The 18,176-nt window shown below is 43.9% G+C and overlaps 1 protein-coding gene across 3 annotated transcripts in view; it reads right to left on the bottom strand.

The window, feature by feature from the left end:
- Positions 1-18,176, bottom strand: part of LOC115073274 (homeobox protein meis3-like) — a 184,088-nt gene that overhangs the window by 21,780 nt on the left and 144,132 nt on the right. For all 3 annotated transcript variants that reach the window (XM_029571574.1, XM_029571576.1, XM_029571575.1), the window contains exons 9-11: positions 16,100-16,176; positions 11,726-11,784; positions 137-223 (exon numbers count right to left, since the gene is read on the bottom strand). In XM_029571574.1, the coding sequence (XP_029427434.1) occupies positions 137-223; positions 11,726-11,784; positions 16,100-16,176 (223 nt within the window). The remainder of the gene's footprint in view (positions 1-136; positions 224-11,725; positions 11,785-16,099; positions 16,177-18,176) is intronic.

Here is an 18,176-nt window from a genome sequence, read left to right as displayed (position 1 = left end):
CTAAACACATAGCCTATGAAGTGTGTATTTGCATGCTGGCAGAGGCAAATGCTGAGCCATTGCGACATGATAAATCCCAACTTAGCATATTTGCCTCTGGGTTCTTTTTTTTTTTTTTTTTGTGGCTTTGGCTTACCTGCTGGGCGAATCCCCATGTGCTGCTGTCCATCCATTACATACCCTCCCATCGGCTGCCCATCAGGGCTGTAAGGTGCTCCCTGCCCTGCAGATGTAAAAACATAGAGAATTTATAGCACAGCTATGCCTTTTGTGTATGTGTTTTAAGTATTTATTTCCATTTCATTCCTCACTCTGTCAGTGAAACTTGGAGCAGGTTACCAAATTTATTTAAACAAATATATGTAAAAACAATAAGAAAATAATAAAAATGAAATACAAACAGTATCCCTACCTTCACTTTACAATAAATAAACTGTCCTAACATTGGATTCAAATCTATCCAGAGACTCCTCTCTAATTACAGCAACACTATACTAAAAACCAAGTTCTCCGTTGACCAGCAGGACTGAATTATCCATGACACGTGAGTGACAACATCTGACAGCACTGAACTGATTCATCTTTCTAGCTCAGTAAGATTTCACTACTGAGCATGTGTGGGAGTTCCAGTGAGTGTGCTGCATCATGAGCATCTCAGTCTTTTCTCATCCAAAATTCCACATGAACATGTACCTTTCTCTCTCAGAGATTTTTTTCTCTTTTCTGATTTTAGCAGTTATTTCTGTTTTTCCTTTTGCCTCACTGCCTTGGCAGCCCTCAGCAGCATGTTTCAGTGCTACCAAAAAGAAAAATAAATTCAAGATATTTGGTTCCAAGAAGGCCATATCCAGTAGCTTTAAGGACTGAATCTATAGCCATGAGATGTCCATTGCCAATGGCCCTGACATCTAATACAAGTGCTTGAGACCTGATCACAACTCTGCCAATTGTTATAACAGTGGGCAGATATCCACTAGATCCCAGTGGAACCGGGCTCGGGAAGATGGAGAACTGTGCAGGCTGATTTCAAGACAGAGCCGTTCCTATTCTTGGAAAGTGTTCCTGTTTTTTGCTGAGTTGAGCAGAGGCTCCTCCGGCAGGCCACCTAAAGCATTGGATGCCAGGTCTGCCATAGCACCAGGGTCAAGCAAGGCATGGAAGCACTGAGGGCAGGAGCCAGCATGCTCCGAGGCATGCTTTCGAGCCTCTTACTTGAAGCTTGGCACTGCTGAAGAAGCAGCACTAGACAGTGCTAGCAGTGTGGAAATCATCCCTACTATCGATGAACTGATCCACAGCACCTGTTAAGTGTACCGTCCGTAGCAGACCCTCAGCACAGCCCCCTCACCTTTCCACAAGGACTCCAGCCTCTGGTTCCTCCTCGCTAGCGGCAGTGGGCCGCCACCTCTGACCTCAGCTCTCCTCTGGTGTCTCCGACTCTGCCACAGTCCCCAGCATTCCAGTTCATGATGCTACTGGTTGTTGGGCCTCTCCGTGTGGCCCACGAAGAGACACCTCTACCCGCGCCGTGCCCCTCGCTGATCCTTATGTAGGGACCGCGGCCTGAACCTGGCTGTAGCCTCGGATGATGATGTCCACCTTTTCATAGTATTTAAGCTCAGGACCCGCTCCATAGTGTTGCCTTTGCAACAGGTCTCCTCGCTGGTCGAGTACTCGTTGCTACTAAGATATTCATCTCTACTCTTCGTTCCTGATCCTCATTCCTGGTTCCTTGTTCCTGCCCTGCCTATGCTTCGATTGATTACACGGACTTTGACTTCACTTCGCCTCGCCTGACTACACTACAGCCTATCTCCAGATCCAGACCTCCGCTTCGCCTGACTATGCTACAGCCTATCTCCAGACCCAGACCTCTGCTTTGCCTGACCACGTATTGCCTATCTCCAGACCCTGACCTTCGCTTTGTCTGACTACGCTATTGATTTCTCTGTGATCAGACCTCAACTTCGATTGACTACGCTATTGACAATCTCCGTGATCAGACTTCAGCATCACTTGCCACAGCCCTTGGATTGCCGCCGGCCCTGACTCAAGCCTACCATTGGAAGCCTCTTCTGCCTACTCCCTGGATGTGAACTTATTGTTAGGGAGCTGCTATCTGTTGGGAGTATCAATCAGATAGGAGTTAGCAATCTGTTGTTATTTAGGAGAGTTGTGGGTGGATCCTTGGACCAGTGGCAGATGACCACGCTCCTGGGGGAAGATCCCGAGAGGGACCACCGGTCAGGCTCAGAGTTAGGTGACAGACACACATTAGTTCTTTTATTTGACAGTATACTCAACCACCAGAGGTGGCAGTAGTGAGCTGGAATGCCCGGCTAGGCTGTAGTCCCTCAGATACTGGAACAGCAATCCCTGGAGGCTGAGCTGTAGAGAAACTGAAATATAGTGAGTAGGCAGGGTATGCAGAGTTCATGTACCAAACCTGATGGTAACACTCACACAATGTCTAATAGAAGCCCAGGAGCTGGAATGTATAGGCCCTCGAGGAGCGAGTACCTGGTTCCAGGGAAAGCTCTGAGAGAGCGATGGTAACTCACCGATGTAGTTGGCAGTGATGACTTCCAGGCAGAAGAGAAAATGGAGCAAGTCTGGGAATGAGGGCCCTCGAGGAGCGAGTACCGGTTCCAGACTGTCACCTGAAAAACAAAGGAGAAAGCGAGGCCCCCGAGGAGCGGGTACCCTTGGTAAGTCCGAGGAGGCAGAGTAGCTTAGGTAGTGTAACCCGAACCCTTGCTAACTCAATCTGTTAGCAAATTCTAAGACCTTATATATCCGTCACGGGTGACGTCATCTCAGGGGGACACCCCTGAGGTTCATGCCATCGCCGGTACTTCAATCGTGGCCGCGCCGCGTGCACCCCTAGGCCTCCAGGAAACATGGCGGGTTGCAGCGTCTAGCCAGTCCAGGGATGCCGGAGGGCTTTGGCAGAAGGACGCTGCGGCAGCCAATCTTCCCGCAGGCGAAGAGGGAGGCGCCAAAGAGGTAAGGAGGGCGGAGAGAGGGCGTCGGGAACCGACGGACACAACATTTATTTATTTATTTATTTATTTATTTCGTGGTTTTATATACCGACATTCATCAGGGATATCACATCTGTTCACAATAAACGATAAACTTATTAGGCTTAGGCCTACCTTTGCTCGAGTGCCCTCAGTCTGCCTTTGTTTCATTGATGCCCGAGTTTCCAGAACCTTACCCAGTCCAGAGTAGGACTACACCATCCCTCGCCTGCTGTCTCTGGGCTGAACTAACCTCTTGCTATTCTATCTCGAGGCCCACCTAAGTCCTGCTGTCCCCAGCACCTAAAGGCGGGGAAAGAGGGCTGGTATAGGTGAAGCTCCAGCGGCCTCTGCCTATCAGCCCACTCCACCTGCCGACGGTGGGGACCCGTAGGTCCTTACCTACAGGTTGCGTCTACCCCACCTCGGCCCAAGGGTCCACCTCCGACACAACAGCACCATCAATGTTCAAGACTCCAGTGACATCAGCACAGAAGGTCCTTGGCACCATTGGTGCTGAAGTCTGCGAAGCAGCCAAAATTATCAATGCCAGTGGTAACCATGGTTTCAAGGGGCCCCCTTAGGGATTCTTCTCAGGTGCCCTGCTTGATTTTGGCAATGTTACCACTGTCTCTCCTTTTGTTTTTGGATCCCATATCCTCCAGGGCTCCATCAGTGTCATCTGCCAGGAACATCCAGCCCGAAATATGTATGAAAATCCCAGATCCCATCTGCTCCATTGTGTCCTTGGTCTCCATGCATCCCCTAACACAGGTTATCCAGGAAAAGGTCTCTACCTGACATTTGGAGCATACTTCTCAAGGCAATGACCCTAAACTGGTCTCAGGGGAGGATGTCTCTTCTCCATCTCGGGCCCAAAAGAAACATCAGTGTCTGTGGATCACATTATAGAACTGGTGAAGGCTTTCTTCTCTAGCAGCCAATGACAATTAGGGTAGCCTTCCAGGATGTCAGATTTGTTCCTTTAAGGGGGTGTCCTTCTAGCTTCCATGCTATGGAATTTTCCATTAGAAATGCAAGCAAAAGAAACTAGCCCACCTCCATTGGATAGGTCATCTTTCTTGGTGGAATCCAGCCAGCATTCAGAGGATGAAGCATGGGGCTTTACCAACTTGGACATCCCTCAGGAGCTGTCCCCTCCAAGACGATCAGGGTCTCACCCCTGATTACCATCTTCGTTGGGGTTATAGGTTAGCATCTCTCCATCATTTGATTCAGAGGAGGGGTCTACAGGGATTCCCTAGACCCCTTTCCTGACTTGCCAGAACATTCCTTCCCACCAGATTCCTGATAAAATTGGGTAAAGTCATCGGAGTCAATGTCTGGAGGGATAGGGAACCCATAAGGAAGTCTTCAGCCTGCTTTGGATATAAGAAAGTGCCTCTAAATCAACAGGGATCCCGGTAAAGCAAATTCTAGGGACCAGGATCTCAAATACAGAGTGCAGCAGGTTGATTATTTTTTTTATTTATTTATTTATTTATTTATTTATTTATTTAGGCGTTTTATATACCATCATTCCAAAAGAAGATCACCGCGGTTCACAAAATCAGCATCCATACTCTCGGTCAACATTCCCACACATATTCCAGGACAACACTACAGCAAATGTATAATCTAGTTCATATTCAAACAATTTCTAGGTCAACATAACTTCAGATACAAATTATAATTCTACTTACAATACACTATATATCATTCATTGTTTATTGCTCACTCCACTAACATTATCTCTGGTACTGACATTGAAGTTATTGGCATTTTGGGATTTTACATTAAATCGTATGCATTTCTAAAGAGCCATGTTTTCAGTTCACGCTTGAAATTCTCTCTCTGTTATCTGACGTAGTGATACTGGAAGAGAGTTCCACAACTTGGGGCCTGTTCTTATTTGCATTAGGTGTGTGTTCCGAATAGAAAACATCATTAGAAGTCCTTTGTTTTGTGGTCTTGGTGCTCTCTGTGGTGTGTAATATTGTAGTGTCACTCCTAATAAGCATGGGTTAATATTGTTAATGATATTGAAAATTAGAATTAGTACTTTATAATGAATTCTGAATTGTACAGGAAGCCAGTACAGTGCTATCAGTGAGGGAGTGATGTGGTTAAATTTCCTTGTCCCTAGTAAGATTCTAGCAGAGGCATTTGGAAGTAATTGTCATGGTTTTAGTACTCCTGAGGGTAGACCTAGTAATAGGGAGTTGCAGTAGTCTAAGTTTGAAAATATAAGTGTTTGTAAGAAGGTGCGGAAGTCCTATATTGTTAATAAGGGTTTCAGCCGATGTAATATTCTCAGCTTGGAGTATCCTGTTTTGATTCATTTGCATATATGCTTTTTCATAGTGAAGTTCTCATTGATATGTATTCCTAGGTCTCTTACTTGATCTGAGGGAGTGATATTAATAATTTGTAGGTCCATGGTTGGCGGTTTGATTATTGTGGTGTCTCTCCTTAACCACACTATTTCAATTTTTTCTGGGTTTAGAGTTAGTTTCAGTTGAAAGAGTTTTGTTGTATAGCCTTCACGTATGTTGACAGAGATGACTCAGTTTTTTCAAATGTTTTGTTGAAAGGGATGTAGAATTGTATGTCATCTGCATAAAGGAAGAAGTTGATTCTTAGATTGTTTTGGTATAGTCCATCTGCCCCACCAGTTTGTGGTGGTGGTGAAGTCAGCTTTGAAGTGGGCTAAGAAAATCTGGATATTTTCCAACACACCACTGGGTAAGGACCCCAAGTTGCTGGACAACTTTATTAAAACAGTTTTCCAGAACTTGATACTGAATTGCCTGCATTGTGGCCCACCAACGTTACATGGTGCAATGCTTACATGACTACATTGATAAGCTGAAGTTCCTAATGGAGTCCCTAGACAGGGAACACAAGGAATATTGCCAGGTTCTTCTTGATGCCGAAGAGTGCATGTTGGACCTCATCCAGTTGGTGTACTTGTCCTTCAGCTGTTGAAGTCGTGGACCCTTGGACCAAGGTGGAGTTGGCATAACCTGCAAGGTGGAGCCTTGCAAGTCCCCACTATTGGCAGGCAGATCCAGATGAGACAGAGGTCCAACTGGAGCTTCGCCTTTACAAGCCCTCATTTCCCTCTGGTTGAGCATTTGGGTGCCAGGGCCAGCAGATCTTAGGTGGGATCCTCTGCTGATGGTAGTGAGAGCCGTCGGGGTCACTAGATCAGAAAGGAGATAGGTCAGGCAAATCTGGAAACCAATGTAGATCAGTGGCAGGCGGCATCTGAGAATGTCAAGGGGGCAGGCAGAAGTCAGTGACAGGCAGCAGTCAGGAGAATCCAGAAGTTGAGCCAAGGTCAATGCCGGGTATCCATCCAAAGGGAAGGTGGGGAGGATAGGCAGGGTGGAATGCAAAGAATAGCACTGGAAGCAAGGCACACTGAAGAACCAAAGAATTGAAGACACAACCACAGAGACTGACAAACGAAGACAAGGACCACTGAGACTGGAGAACGAAGACGCTGAACTGAAGACGAAAGATGCTGGAACTCTGGGACAAAAGACAGGGAATGCTGACAACACGTACTACTTCACAAGTAGGGAGACCTGTTGCCGAAGCGAGAAAGTGTTGGTCAGAAGGCCTTTAATAAGTCCTAGGGTGTGATGTCATCAACCTGCGCCACGGGGTTTTCCCACCTTGGGCCCTTTAAATTCTCCAGCGGTGCAGCGAGTTGGCAGCGTCCAGCTGCGAAGAGCGCCAGCAGCATATTGCCACAAAGAGAAGCAGAGCTAGCTGAAGAAGGAGCGGCATCCTGCTGCGGAGATCTGTCAATGTCAATGGAAAGTGAGGGTGGTGGTTAACAAGCTTAGCCTGTGGACTGCCGAATGCAATATCGACATGGCAGCAAGATCTTCAGCAGTGGCCCTTGAGGCATTCCGGATGGCCTGGTTGAGGGCCAACAGTCTGTGTGAGGACATCCATGAGAAGATGACCGACGTTCCGTGTTCCAGGGACAGTCTCTTTGCGGACAAGGTTAGAGAAACCGTTGCCCAAATTAAGGAGCATCATGCAAACAGCCAGTCTCCATTGGCAGAGACAAACCAGCCTCTGATCTACAGATGGCCTTACTTTGCTTTTAAGCAGTCTTTCTTTCAGAGATGCCCCTTCTATCAGTTTCAGAATTACAGTCTTTCTTTCAGAGATGCCCCTTCTATCAGTTTCAGAATTACTGCCCTAAGGTATCTTCTGTCAATTTCAGAGATACTGCCCTTTCAGAGATACCTGTACTGCAGCAGTAGTAACTTCTGGCTCAAGGACACGCGCGTGAGATATATAAGCCAAAAATGCAGCAATAGTCTCAGTCCAAACCTGGCCTAGTTTTTGACAAGCCCAGACTCCCAGACCTCAACCCTGCCAGTAGGGATAAAGTTTTAGCTGTTCATCAATGAGTTGAGGAAGATCACCAAGGAATGTTGGATCCTGAAAATTGTGGAGTCTGATTACCATTTATACTTCCCCAGGCCTCCAGTGCTTCACCAACCTTTAGCCTTGAATTCGGATCCACCTCATGTGATCCAACTTCACTTCAAGGTGGAATCGCTTCTCAGCCAACATGCAATAGAACCTGTCCCTCCCTACGAATGTGGCAAGGGATTTTATTCCCACTATTTTTTTTATGTCCAAGAAGTCAGGGGTATTGAGACTGATCCTGGGTTTACAAAGACTGAACAAGGAATTATTAGAGAAAAGTTCAAGATGAATGTTCTCCACATCATCCTGCTCTTCATCCAAATGGGAGACTGGATGTCTGGTCTGGATATGAAGAATATGTATGCTCGCATCCCCATCCATCTCACTGTAAATTCCTCAGATTCATAGTGGAGAAATCACAATACAGGGTTCTTCCCTTTGGCCTCTTGGCAGCCCCAAGGTCTTTGTGAAGTGCTTGGTGATAATGGCAGCACATCTTCATTGCTGGAAGATATATGCTTTCCCTTATCTGGATCACTGGCTAGTGATAGGATCTTCTCAAGTGGGTGTGCTAGACTTCTTGAGGAACATGATTCAACTTTTTCAGTCCCTAGATTTTATGGACAATTTCACCAATTTAAACCTTGTTCCTATACAGAGAATAAAGTTATCGAGACTTGCTGGAGGAGAAAACATTCCTCCCATCGGAAAGGGCTATCCTTCTGTCAGCCTTTCTCCTGAAGTTACCACAGTGAGATCAAGTCCTGGCATTGGCACTTCTTTGTGTGTTTTTGGTCATGTGGCGGTGGTGCACATGGACCCCATAACTTGTCTGAGCATGAGAACTCTTCAGTGGGGCCTCTGTTCTCGGTGAGATCAACTGAGTTAACCTCTGTCATATTCCATAATGATTACTCAGGAGATTAAGGCATCCCTTCACTTATGGCTGGACCTGATAAGAACATAAGAAATTGCCATGCTGGGTCAGACCAAGGATCCATCAAGCCCAGCATCCTGTTTCCAACAGAGGCCAAACCAAGCCACATGAACCTGGCAATTACCCAAACACCAAGAAGATCCCATGCTATTGGTGCAATTAATAGCAGTGGCTATTCCCTAAGTAAACTTGATTAATAGCAGTTAATGGACTTCTCCTCCTCCAAGAACTTATCCAAACCTTTTTTGAACCCAGTTACACTAATTGCACTAACCACATCCTCTGGCAACAAATTCCAGAGCTTAATTGTGCGTTGAGTGAAAAAGAATTTTCTACAATTAGTCTTAAATGTGCTACTTGCTAACTTCATGGAATGCCCCCTAGTCCTTCTATTATCCAAAAGTGTAAATAACCGATTCACATCTACTCGTTCAAGACCTCTCATGGTGCTGGAAAGAGGATCTCCTCTTCAAGCCTTACCTCATCAAATGACACTAGTTATAGATGCCTCCACTAGGGGGTAGGGAGCACATACAAAATCCTCCCAAAACTCAGGGAACATGGTCGGCAAGGGAATATCTGTTATCAGATTAACCTCTGAGAGCTCAGAGCCAACTGAAATGCATTAAGAGTGTTCACTCTTAATGCATTTCTGATTCAAACCAACAATCAAGTAGCAGTGTTCTACATAAACAAGCAAGGGGGCACAGGATCCTGGACCTTCTGTCAGGAATCTCAAAGTATTTGGGAATGGGCTCTTGGTCACAGGGCCTTTCTGTTTAGATCTACTCCTCCAGAGGGGAGGAGTTAGCAATCTGTTATTATCTGGCTGCTGGATACTCCCGTTGAAGAAGGAGTTAGCAATCTGTTATGGATCTGCTCCTCCAGAGGGGAGGAGTTAGCAATCTGTTGTGGAGCACCCCGCCAGGGAGGCGGAGTTAGCAGTCTGTTAGCGATCACCCTGCCAGGGGGGTGGAGTAGCAATCTGTTCAGGATCTGATGCTAGGAGTTGGCTATCTGTTCAATGCTGTTCCCTCAGGGGGATGAGCTAACAATATGTAATAGTCCGTAGGCAGAGTTAATGATCTGTCATGGGTTGGCTCCCACAGAGTGGGAGTCTGTATGATACCTCTCTAGTAGAGTAAGGAATAAACACTTTATGGAAATTGGTGAATCCCTGGGCCGATGGCAGATGACAGCACCCCCAGGAGGATATCCTGAGAGGGACCACTGTGTATACCATCCGTTCCAGGTGATTTACTGTTCTTCAGTTTGTCAATCAGGTCTACCACATCTTCTAGGTTCACAGTAATTTGGTTCAGTCTATCTGAATCATCACCCATGAAAACCTTCTCTGATATAGGTATCTCCCCAACATCCTCTTCAGTAAACACTAAAGCAAAAAAAATCATTTAATCTTTCTGCGATGGCCTTATCTTCTCTTATGTTCTTATGGGTGAACAGATTTAAATGGAAGTGTTTCTCAGCCTGGTGCCAAACAGGCTCCCTGGACCCATTTGCCTATAATCCCAAGGATCTCCTGCATCTTTCTCACAGGGGATATGCATTACTTGTATATCTTTTCCTCATTGGGTCTCAGTACATCATCAGTGAAGGGACATTGTAGTGCCATCGTCACTTAACACTCTCAAGTGGATACAAATCCACTTCATCCTCTGGTATCAAAATTCATGAAAAGGTTATGGCATACAAGTCTTTGGCTGTGAGACCACCTGTACCATGAATCTCAACATCATTTTAGCACAACAATGAACTTTCCTATGAACCACTGGAGTCAGCTTTTTTTAAATTTCTGATGTAGAAGATCGTATTCTTGATCACTATCACTTTGTCTAAAAGAGTCAGTGAACTCAGCATTGGTTTCATACTGTCTGTACCTGCAGTTTTTCATAATAGCGTGGTGCTTTGCACCTATCTTAAGTTTCTACCCAAAGTGGTTTCTGCATTTCACTTGAATCAGGCTTTTGTTTTGCCCACATTCTTTTCAAGACTGCATGCACACAAAGGAGAGAACGCCCTCAATTCGCAGGACTGTAATTGGGCCTTGGTCTATTACCTGAAGAAAACTCTTCCTCATTGTCAAGCTTCTCAACTGTTTGTATTATATGATCCTAATAGATTGGAAATAGCTGTTGCCAAATATACTTTGTCCAACTGACTAGCAAACTGTATCACATAGTGTTATGCTTTGGCTGGCCTTCAGATCAAGATTCTGTCAAGACTCATCAAGTAAGAGCCATGGCTACTTCAGTTGCTCACCTTAGACCTGTAACCAATGAAGAGATGTACAAAGCTGCAATTTGGTCATCAGTTCACACCATGTCCTATTCAGATGTCTGGACAATCTCTCAAGTAGTGACAATAGCTTTAGACAACTAGTTTTGCGTAGCCTGTTCACACAGTAGTCCACTGTCCATGAGGGGAACTGTTTTTTTTTTTACATAGTTAAGGCTCCGCTTTGCAACCCTCAGCTTGAGACTCCCCATTTGTCATGCCTATTCAGTCCTACTTGTCAACAGAAAAAACAAATGTGCTTACTGTAAACAGGGTTCTCCATAGACAGGATTATTTAGCCTTGCTTAATTACTTGCCCACCTCCCTAGAGAGTCAATTACCATGTTAAAGCTAAGTTCTACGATCAACAGAGGGGCTCACAAGGCAGCGTGTAGTAAAACTTCACTGAGCTAGAAAGATGGGTCCGATTGGCGCTGTCAGATGATGTCACCTGTGTGGAATGGTTAATTCATCCCTCTGTTTAGGAAGCTTCTGTTTATGGTAGGCAAACTTGCTACATCCCTTATGCCTGACCTTAATTGATCCTGACAAAGCCAAACGTTCATCCAAAATTTCTGTCAATCAATTAAAAGCCTAGCAATTCATCTATGCTTTTGATTTTTTGCAAAAGGCAAGATAGTTCTTTCCTTGGCATAATTCTAAAGGCACACTGAATTCCAAAACAGGGGTACAAAAAGCAAAAGCTCTTTGCCCAGTACATGTCAGTTTGATTACCTCCAAGCAGACACATTCAACAACAATAGTTGTGAGTCTCAAAGAGGTTTAGGTGGGTTATAATTGGTCCAGAACTCCACTAAATACCTATGACCTGTCTGATGGAGTGATCTAAAGACCAAACATCATATCTACATAATGTCTTTAACAACTTGGCTGACATCATGGATGCTTCAAGCAGGACAATGAGATGACAGAGTCAGATAGGGACAAGTTTTCATTTTTCTATTTATTTTTTATTTAAATAAAAGTATTTTATTACCCGCCCCTATGTTACCTGTGCGATTTGATTGGTCAATCATGGGCTGGACAATGCGTCTTCTGGCATTGATGAACCTGCAGCAAACACAGAGCACAGAAGGCCCGAGTTAGACCGTTTGGCTCCATTGCACAATTGCTCATTTGGGGAGTAGTAATTAGACGTATCATCATAACTAATAGTGCAAATGACTATAACGTACCAACAGTCTCACGTGCATTCCCGACTTGCACCATTATAATGCAGGGGCAACCTTGAATAACCCACATGGGGGCTTTCCCTTTGAAAACTGTCTGCAATGTATGCAAGCTAAAAGTGCCCACACACATTGCAAACAATGTAACTTAGTAATGACAGCAGAAAAAGATTAAATGGTCCATCCAGTTCTGCCCAGAAAGTTTCTTATGGAAGTAACTGCTGCTCTGTGCAGGTTACCCCCAGGTAGTAACTGCCACTCTGTGCAGGTTACCCCCAAGCCTTAAGTTAAGAGTAATAATATTTACAAAATTACTGTTAGCAACATTTTTACAGGGCGAGCAGCCTTCTTAATAATTCAGACAATGCTGTATGAAAGCAAAGTATGTTTGGTGCTGCATAGCACATGCATTAAAAGGCACCCACATACTTTGCATCTGCTATTTATGTGGGTGGCTAAGCAAGGGCAAAATAGTGCGTGAGTGTTTGAAAATTGAATGTATGCATGCTGTTTTACTCCCCCCATCCTCAACACACCTAGGGGACCATCTTTTTAACCCTGCTAAAAATATCCACACTTTCAGCTGGGCAGAGGAGGGAAATTTTCAAACAAGCCTGTTTACCCAGGTAAATGTCTTTGGAAATTGCCTTCCCAGTATCCAGGTGAGGATGAGCAGGGATGTGGGCTACAACCATAGCAGGTGGTATGCTACATGAATTGCCTGTTCAAGTGCAACAAGATATGGCATTGAGATGGTGGCGCAGAGATAAGAAATCTGCATGGAATTGGACAAGGCTATATAAAGCACCCTGGGACTTGTTTATTTGATTTTCTTCATTGAGAAGACAGGTTTATAATATAGAACCACAGAATATGACAATAACTAAAAATCATAAGGTCCGTCTAATCTGCCAATTTAATTCCTTTTGCATTTCTATAGGCCCTAGTCGACCTCACTTTTTCCCTTTTTTATTTTTGTCTCTACTACCTCCTCCATCAACCACTTTTTCTGTGAAGAAGTATTTTCTAATGTTTATCTTGAGTCTACTTTACCTGAGCATCTTGTTTTACTAATTTTTTGGGGTCATGTTTATTTATACCTTTGAGGTATCTGGATGTCTCTTTATTCCCCCCCCCCCCCCCCCCCCCCCCCCCCCCCCCCCGGTCTCTCCTTTTCTCTAGGATATACCATTTTAAGTCCTTAAGTTTCATCTCATAGGACAGGGGTAGGTAACTCCAGTCCTTGAGTACTGCAGCTAGGTCTGGTTTTCAGGATATCCACAATGAATGTGCATGAGATATATTTGCATATACTACCGTCATTGTATGCAAATGTATCTCATGCAGTTTCAATATGAATATCCTAAAAACCAGGCCTGTTGCAGCACTTGAGGACCAAAGTTTCCTACCCCTGTCATGTTTTAAGTTCAGACTCTACACCATTTTGGTAGACTTTCTCTAGACCGGTGGTTCCCAAACAAGCCATTTGTTTTCTGGAAATCTGCAATGAATATGCATGAGATAAATATGCATAGAGTGAGACAGTGTGTACTAATCTATTTGTATATTCATTGCAATATCCTGAAATGTAACTAGTTGGGGGTTCCCTAGCACAGGTTTGGGAGCCACTGCTCTAGACTTCTTCTTTTCTATGTGTAACCTTTCGGAGACAGAGTCTCCAGAATTTGACACAAAACTCAGTAGCGGTCACATCAGCGACATGTACAGAGCATGATCTTTTTCTACTACAGAGCTTTACAAACCTGTCCTGAGGATACCACAGCCTGTTGGGGTTTTTGGGATATCCACAATGAATATACATAAGATAAATTTGCATACATTGGAAACCCAGTATATGCTAATTTATCTCACATATTCATTGTGGATATCCTGAAAACTGAATTGGCAGTGAGGTCCCAAGTTAGGTTTGGGAAAATCTGTTCTACTGGTCATGCCTCTCCTTATTCACCCTAGCATTCCTTTGGCTCTGGCTATCACTTTGTTGCACTGTTCTGCTATTTTGTGATCATCAGATACAATCGCTGAGGTTTTTTTGCTTGGCAAGCATCAGTACTGCACATCAAAGTGTTTAAAGTAGGTTAATATCAAGATGTGCTTAATCTGCTCCTGGCAGTCTATGGATATCTGTTGCCATTCTGTGCTGGGTTCATAATTCAGCCAGGCCTCCCGGGGCGGCACGGACACCGCCGACCGCCATCTTGTCGGAACTCCTTAGGCATGCGTGCGCGCACGGGCCAGTCTTAAAGCTGCCATGGCGGGAACCTCGGGGGCGTCCCCTCCGGATGACTTGTGGACCACTACCCATCACTACTGAGGACCTCACTGGTGCTCCCTGCTCTGCGGATCACTTTCATCTCTACTGAGGACTTCCACCGTGAGTACCTCGCTCCGCAGGCCATTACCATCTCTAGTAAGGACCTCATCAGCGAGCTCTGCTCTGCTGACTGCTATCATCACTACTGAGGACCCTCTCCGGTGTACCCCGCTTCGCGGACCATTACCACCTCCACTAAGGACCTCATCGGTGAACCCCGCTCTGTGGACCACTGCCGACTCAGCTAAGGACCTTCTTCGGTGTACCCCGCCCCGCGGGTCACTTCCATCTCTTCTGAAGACATCACCTGCATACCTCGCTCTGCGGATCATCATCTACTCTACGGAGGTATCCACTCGGGGTATTCCCTCCTTTTCAGACCCTGTGTCCCTGGGTCTATAGACCTCCTCTCTGGCACCCCCTGCTCCGCAGGCTGTGTCAATCTTTTTCTTAATAAAGACTCTAGACTGATACTGTGTCTGATGTCACTGAGACCTTGCCTCCCGACGGTGAGGCCCACGGGGCTCCTCCCTGTGGGCAGTACCATCTCTCACCTCAGCCCAGGGCCCACACACTAACTGAATCCTAACTCGACTGCAGTTGTAATTAGTTGTATTAACCAGTATTGCAATTTTAAGACTCTGCCAGCACTTCCACCATAAAATTTTATTGGCAGAAGCTTATAGCACTATAAAACAAAAAGATTATTAAACCATTTCATTTATCATGAAACTGTAAATAAGGAGGTGTTACCCTGATATGTGGGCTGGACGTGAGTGTTTAAAAGAAATTAGCACTATTTCTATAAAGAACAAATGGGGAAATGAACAAATGAACATTTTTTTTTTGTGTGGGGAGAAAGGAGCTTCATATTTCATTCTCTGTTTTTCTCTTAGCTAAACTGGCAAATTTAAGCAAAACAAAATCAAGTAATCAATTGATTAAACATATCATACAGAGTGCTAGAAGTTGTGTTTGTCCTGAAGAAAGCCAAATTCTCTGATGGTTTGTGTAGATATCTTTTACTGAAGCAACAGAAAAATTATCCAAGATGGTGATGTTAAGGAGCCATGAGCGGTATCATGGAATATGTGGTCCATATTCAGCCGGTGTGCAGCTCAGCTAGTTAGCCAGATAAACATTTTTTAAATTTATCCATCTAAGTTCAGATCAGTCTGGCTAAGTCGGTTCCTCCTAGCCCTGCCTATCACTTAGCCAGCTCACTATATAGCCGCTAAGTGGTGGCCATTCAGCGGGGGCCGGATATTCAGCACCACTACTTAGTTGGATAAGTCCTAACTTATCAGCTAAGTATTACTGAATATCGTCCTCCCCATGAACTAGCATCATGTCTGGATAATTCTTACATTAGTTCTATAAACAGCATCAGACTACAAAGAGGCCCGTGGATTAATGGTGAGGAGTGTGGACAAATAGCTGCCACTTTTCCAATATCATGTGCAACAAGTGTATCTTTAGGAGGATTAACCCACCTTCCTACCCACGTCCCAAGGTAGCAGCAGTGTAGTTGGGGAGTCAGAACTCTGTCTTCTGACAAAGCAATGCTGTGTGAATGGAAGGTAAACCAGAGGCACTCGATATCTGTCATCCCATAAGCCACCTAACAGCAAGTGGAAGTCATGGAAATCTTCCTTCCTTTAGAGGTACATTCCACCTACATTCTGTTCTTTATAGAATTCTTAGAGTCAAAAGTGTCATCCCGTGGGCTCCACCAAGCCCAGTTTTTGGGTTGGGATGGATCACTTCAGGTTATACATGAGAATGAGATCAGTGGAAAGGAAATGGAGGAAGGAGTGTAGTGGAATGAGATTCAAACTCATATTTCAGACAGACCCCTTACCAGTTATTGACCTGTAGGATTGTGAGTCCCGTGTCCTGTGCTAGCTGCTTCTTCTGTTCTTCTGAGGGGTATGGGTGCTACATGGAAGAAATGAGAAAAAGCAAGGACATCAGATAGAAAAGTCTGCTGTCTTCCTTTGATATAGAAAGCAGGCACAGGAAGAAGTGGCCTAGTAACACTGGGCAACAAATTTTCACAAAAGTCATGTTACGGAAATGAAATTAGTCAATTTTTATACATTTCCATGGGCTAAACACGAATGTGACTGTGAAAATGCAAAATTGGCTCTAGTTTTTTTGTAATATGCAATAATATAATTACATCTTGAACTGTATACCAATAGCTCACTGGGCAACAAATTTTCACAAAGTCATGTTACTGAAATGAAATTAGTCAATTCTTATAAATTTCCATGTGCTAAACATGATGTGACTGTGAAAATGCAAAACTTGGCTCTAGTTTTTTTGTAATATGCAATAATATAATTACCATCTTGAATTGTATGCCATATAGTAGACCTACGGTTAATTACCGTTTTGAAAAATGAAGTCATAGACTACGTCTTAGATTTCTTTACTTGTCTCTTGTACACCTGTTCGGGAGCATCTCTGTGGAGTGTCCAGCAGTAGTCAGCCAGCATAAATATTTCAAATGCTCACCCTTTCTGACTGGCTTCATATAGTACACTGCTGATGTCCAGCTTACTTCAAGCAGCAGCATGGCAAGTAGAACTGCATTGCATCAGAAAATGATGTAATAAACTCTGGATGATGTGGCATGATGATATTATGCAATATGATGCAATATACATGATTCTAGGCTTATTTACAGTCCCTACTGATAATGTACATGACTAACATAGAAAGTGAACTATATTAAATATCTTCAAAACGAGCCAATAAAAACTTTTCATGGTCATATTCGTGTTCAGCACATCAAGATACTACAGAGTAGGACCTTTTTAGGTCAGTAACACTTTCATTGTTGCCCAGTGTAATTAGAGCAATAGGCTGAGATCCAGGGAAACCTGGTTCAAATCCTAGTATTTATTTATTTATGTAACAGTTTTATATACCGAAGTTCTGGTAACAAAGTTACTAATCACTTCGGTTACATTACAAACAATTAATTGACAATATATAGAATAATGTCTTACAATGAACAAGGTTGCATTGAAACTTGGAAAAAATATATTATAATAATAACTTACAATGAGCAAGGAGAATATAATTTAAATACTCCTTTTGACCTTGGGCAAGTCAATTTATCTCCTGTGCCTCCGTTTCCCACTTAGAATGTAAGCTTTTTGAAACAGGGACTTCTTTCATTTTTTAATTATTTCTTTATTCAGCAAATTACAGAAAAATTTACAAAACTTTAAACTATTTTATACATTATTTTTTAGATTGATTCTTCCTGTACCCTGCCCCCACCCACCTTCTATTTTCTCCTTCTCCCCCTTTAAGTAAATAAGGATCACTTTAATGACAAGCCTATAAAACTGAAACATTGTTTCTTTCCAGGCCACGAGTTGAAAGGCTCCCATGTAGTATTACATTTGGGAAGAGTATTATGCCTCAGCACCATAAATGTTTCCAATATTGTATCATTTTCACCCACTTGCAGACCACTTGAAATGATAGTGCATCTAAACAATGTCTGTTAAGCAATTGTGATTTCAGCAAGGACTTCTTTTGCCTGAATGACTAATACTGCTGAAGTCCACCTCGAGCATTATTAAAAGGAAAGCTAACAAATCCAAATTGTTATAATGAAAACCCGGGAAAATTAGTGGGGGACAGGGAGGGGAGGATCAGCCATCTCCATGTAAACAAACCTTTGTTTAATGTAACACTTTTACAGTCTTATAAATTCTTATTCACTGGCATAGGGTTCTAGTAACCACTTCAGTCCTAGGGGAAAAAAAAACCAGATTCTTTGCAGGTTGCAACATCTTGTATTGGACCAGCACCAGTGGATAATTCAGACCAATGGAAGTTATCACAGCCAGCAAGGCATCCACAGCCTCACTGCAGCATAGTTGAGGATTTTGATAGGTGGAGTCCTGGATTTAGCC

The sequence above is a fragment of the Rhinatrema bivittatum genome, chromosome 11 (genome assembly GCF_901001135.1).
Source record: "Rhinatrema bivittatum chromosome 11, aRhiBiv1.1, whole genome shotgun sequence".
Taxonomy (NCBI): Eukaryota; Metazoa; Chordata; class Amphibia; order Gymnophiona; family Rhinatrematidae; genus Rhinatrema; species Rhinatrema bivittatum.
This window is presented reverse-complemented; position numbering and strand designations above follow the sequence as displayed.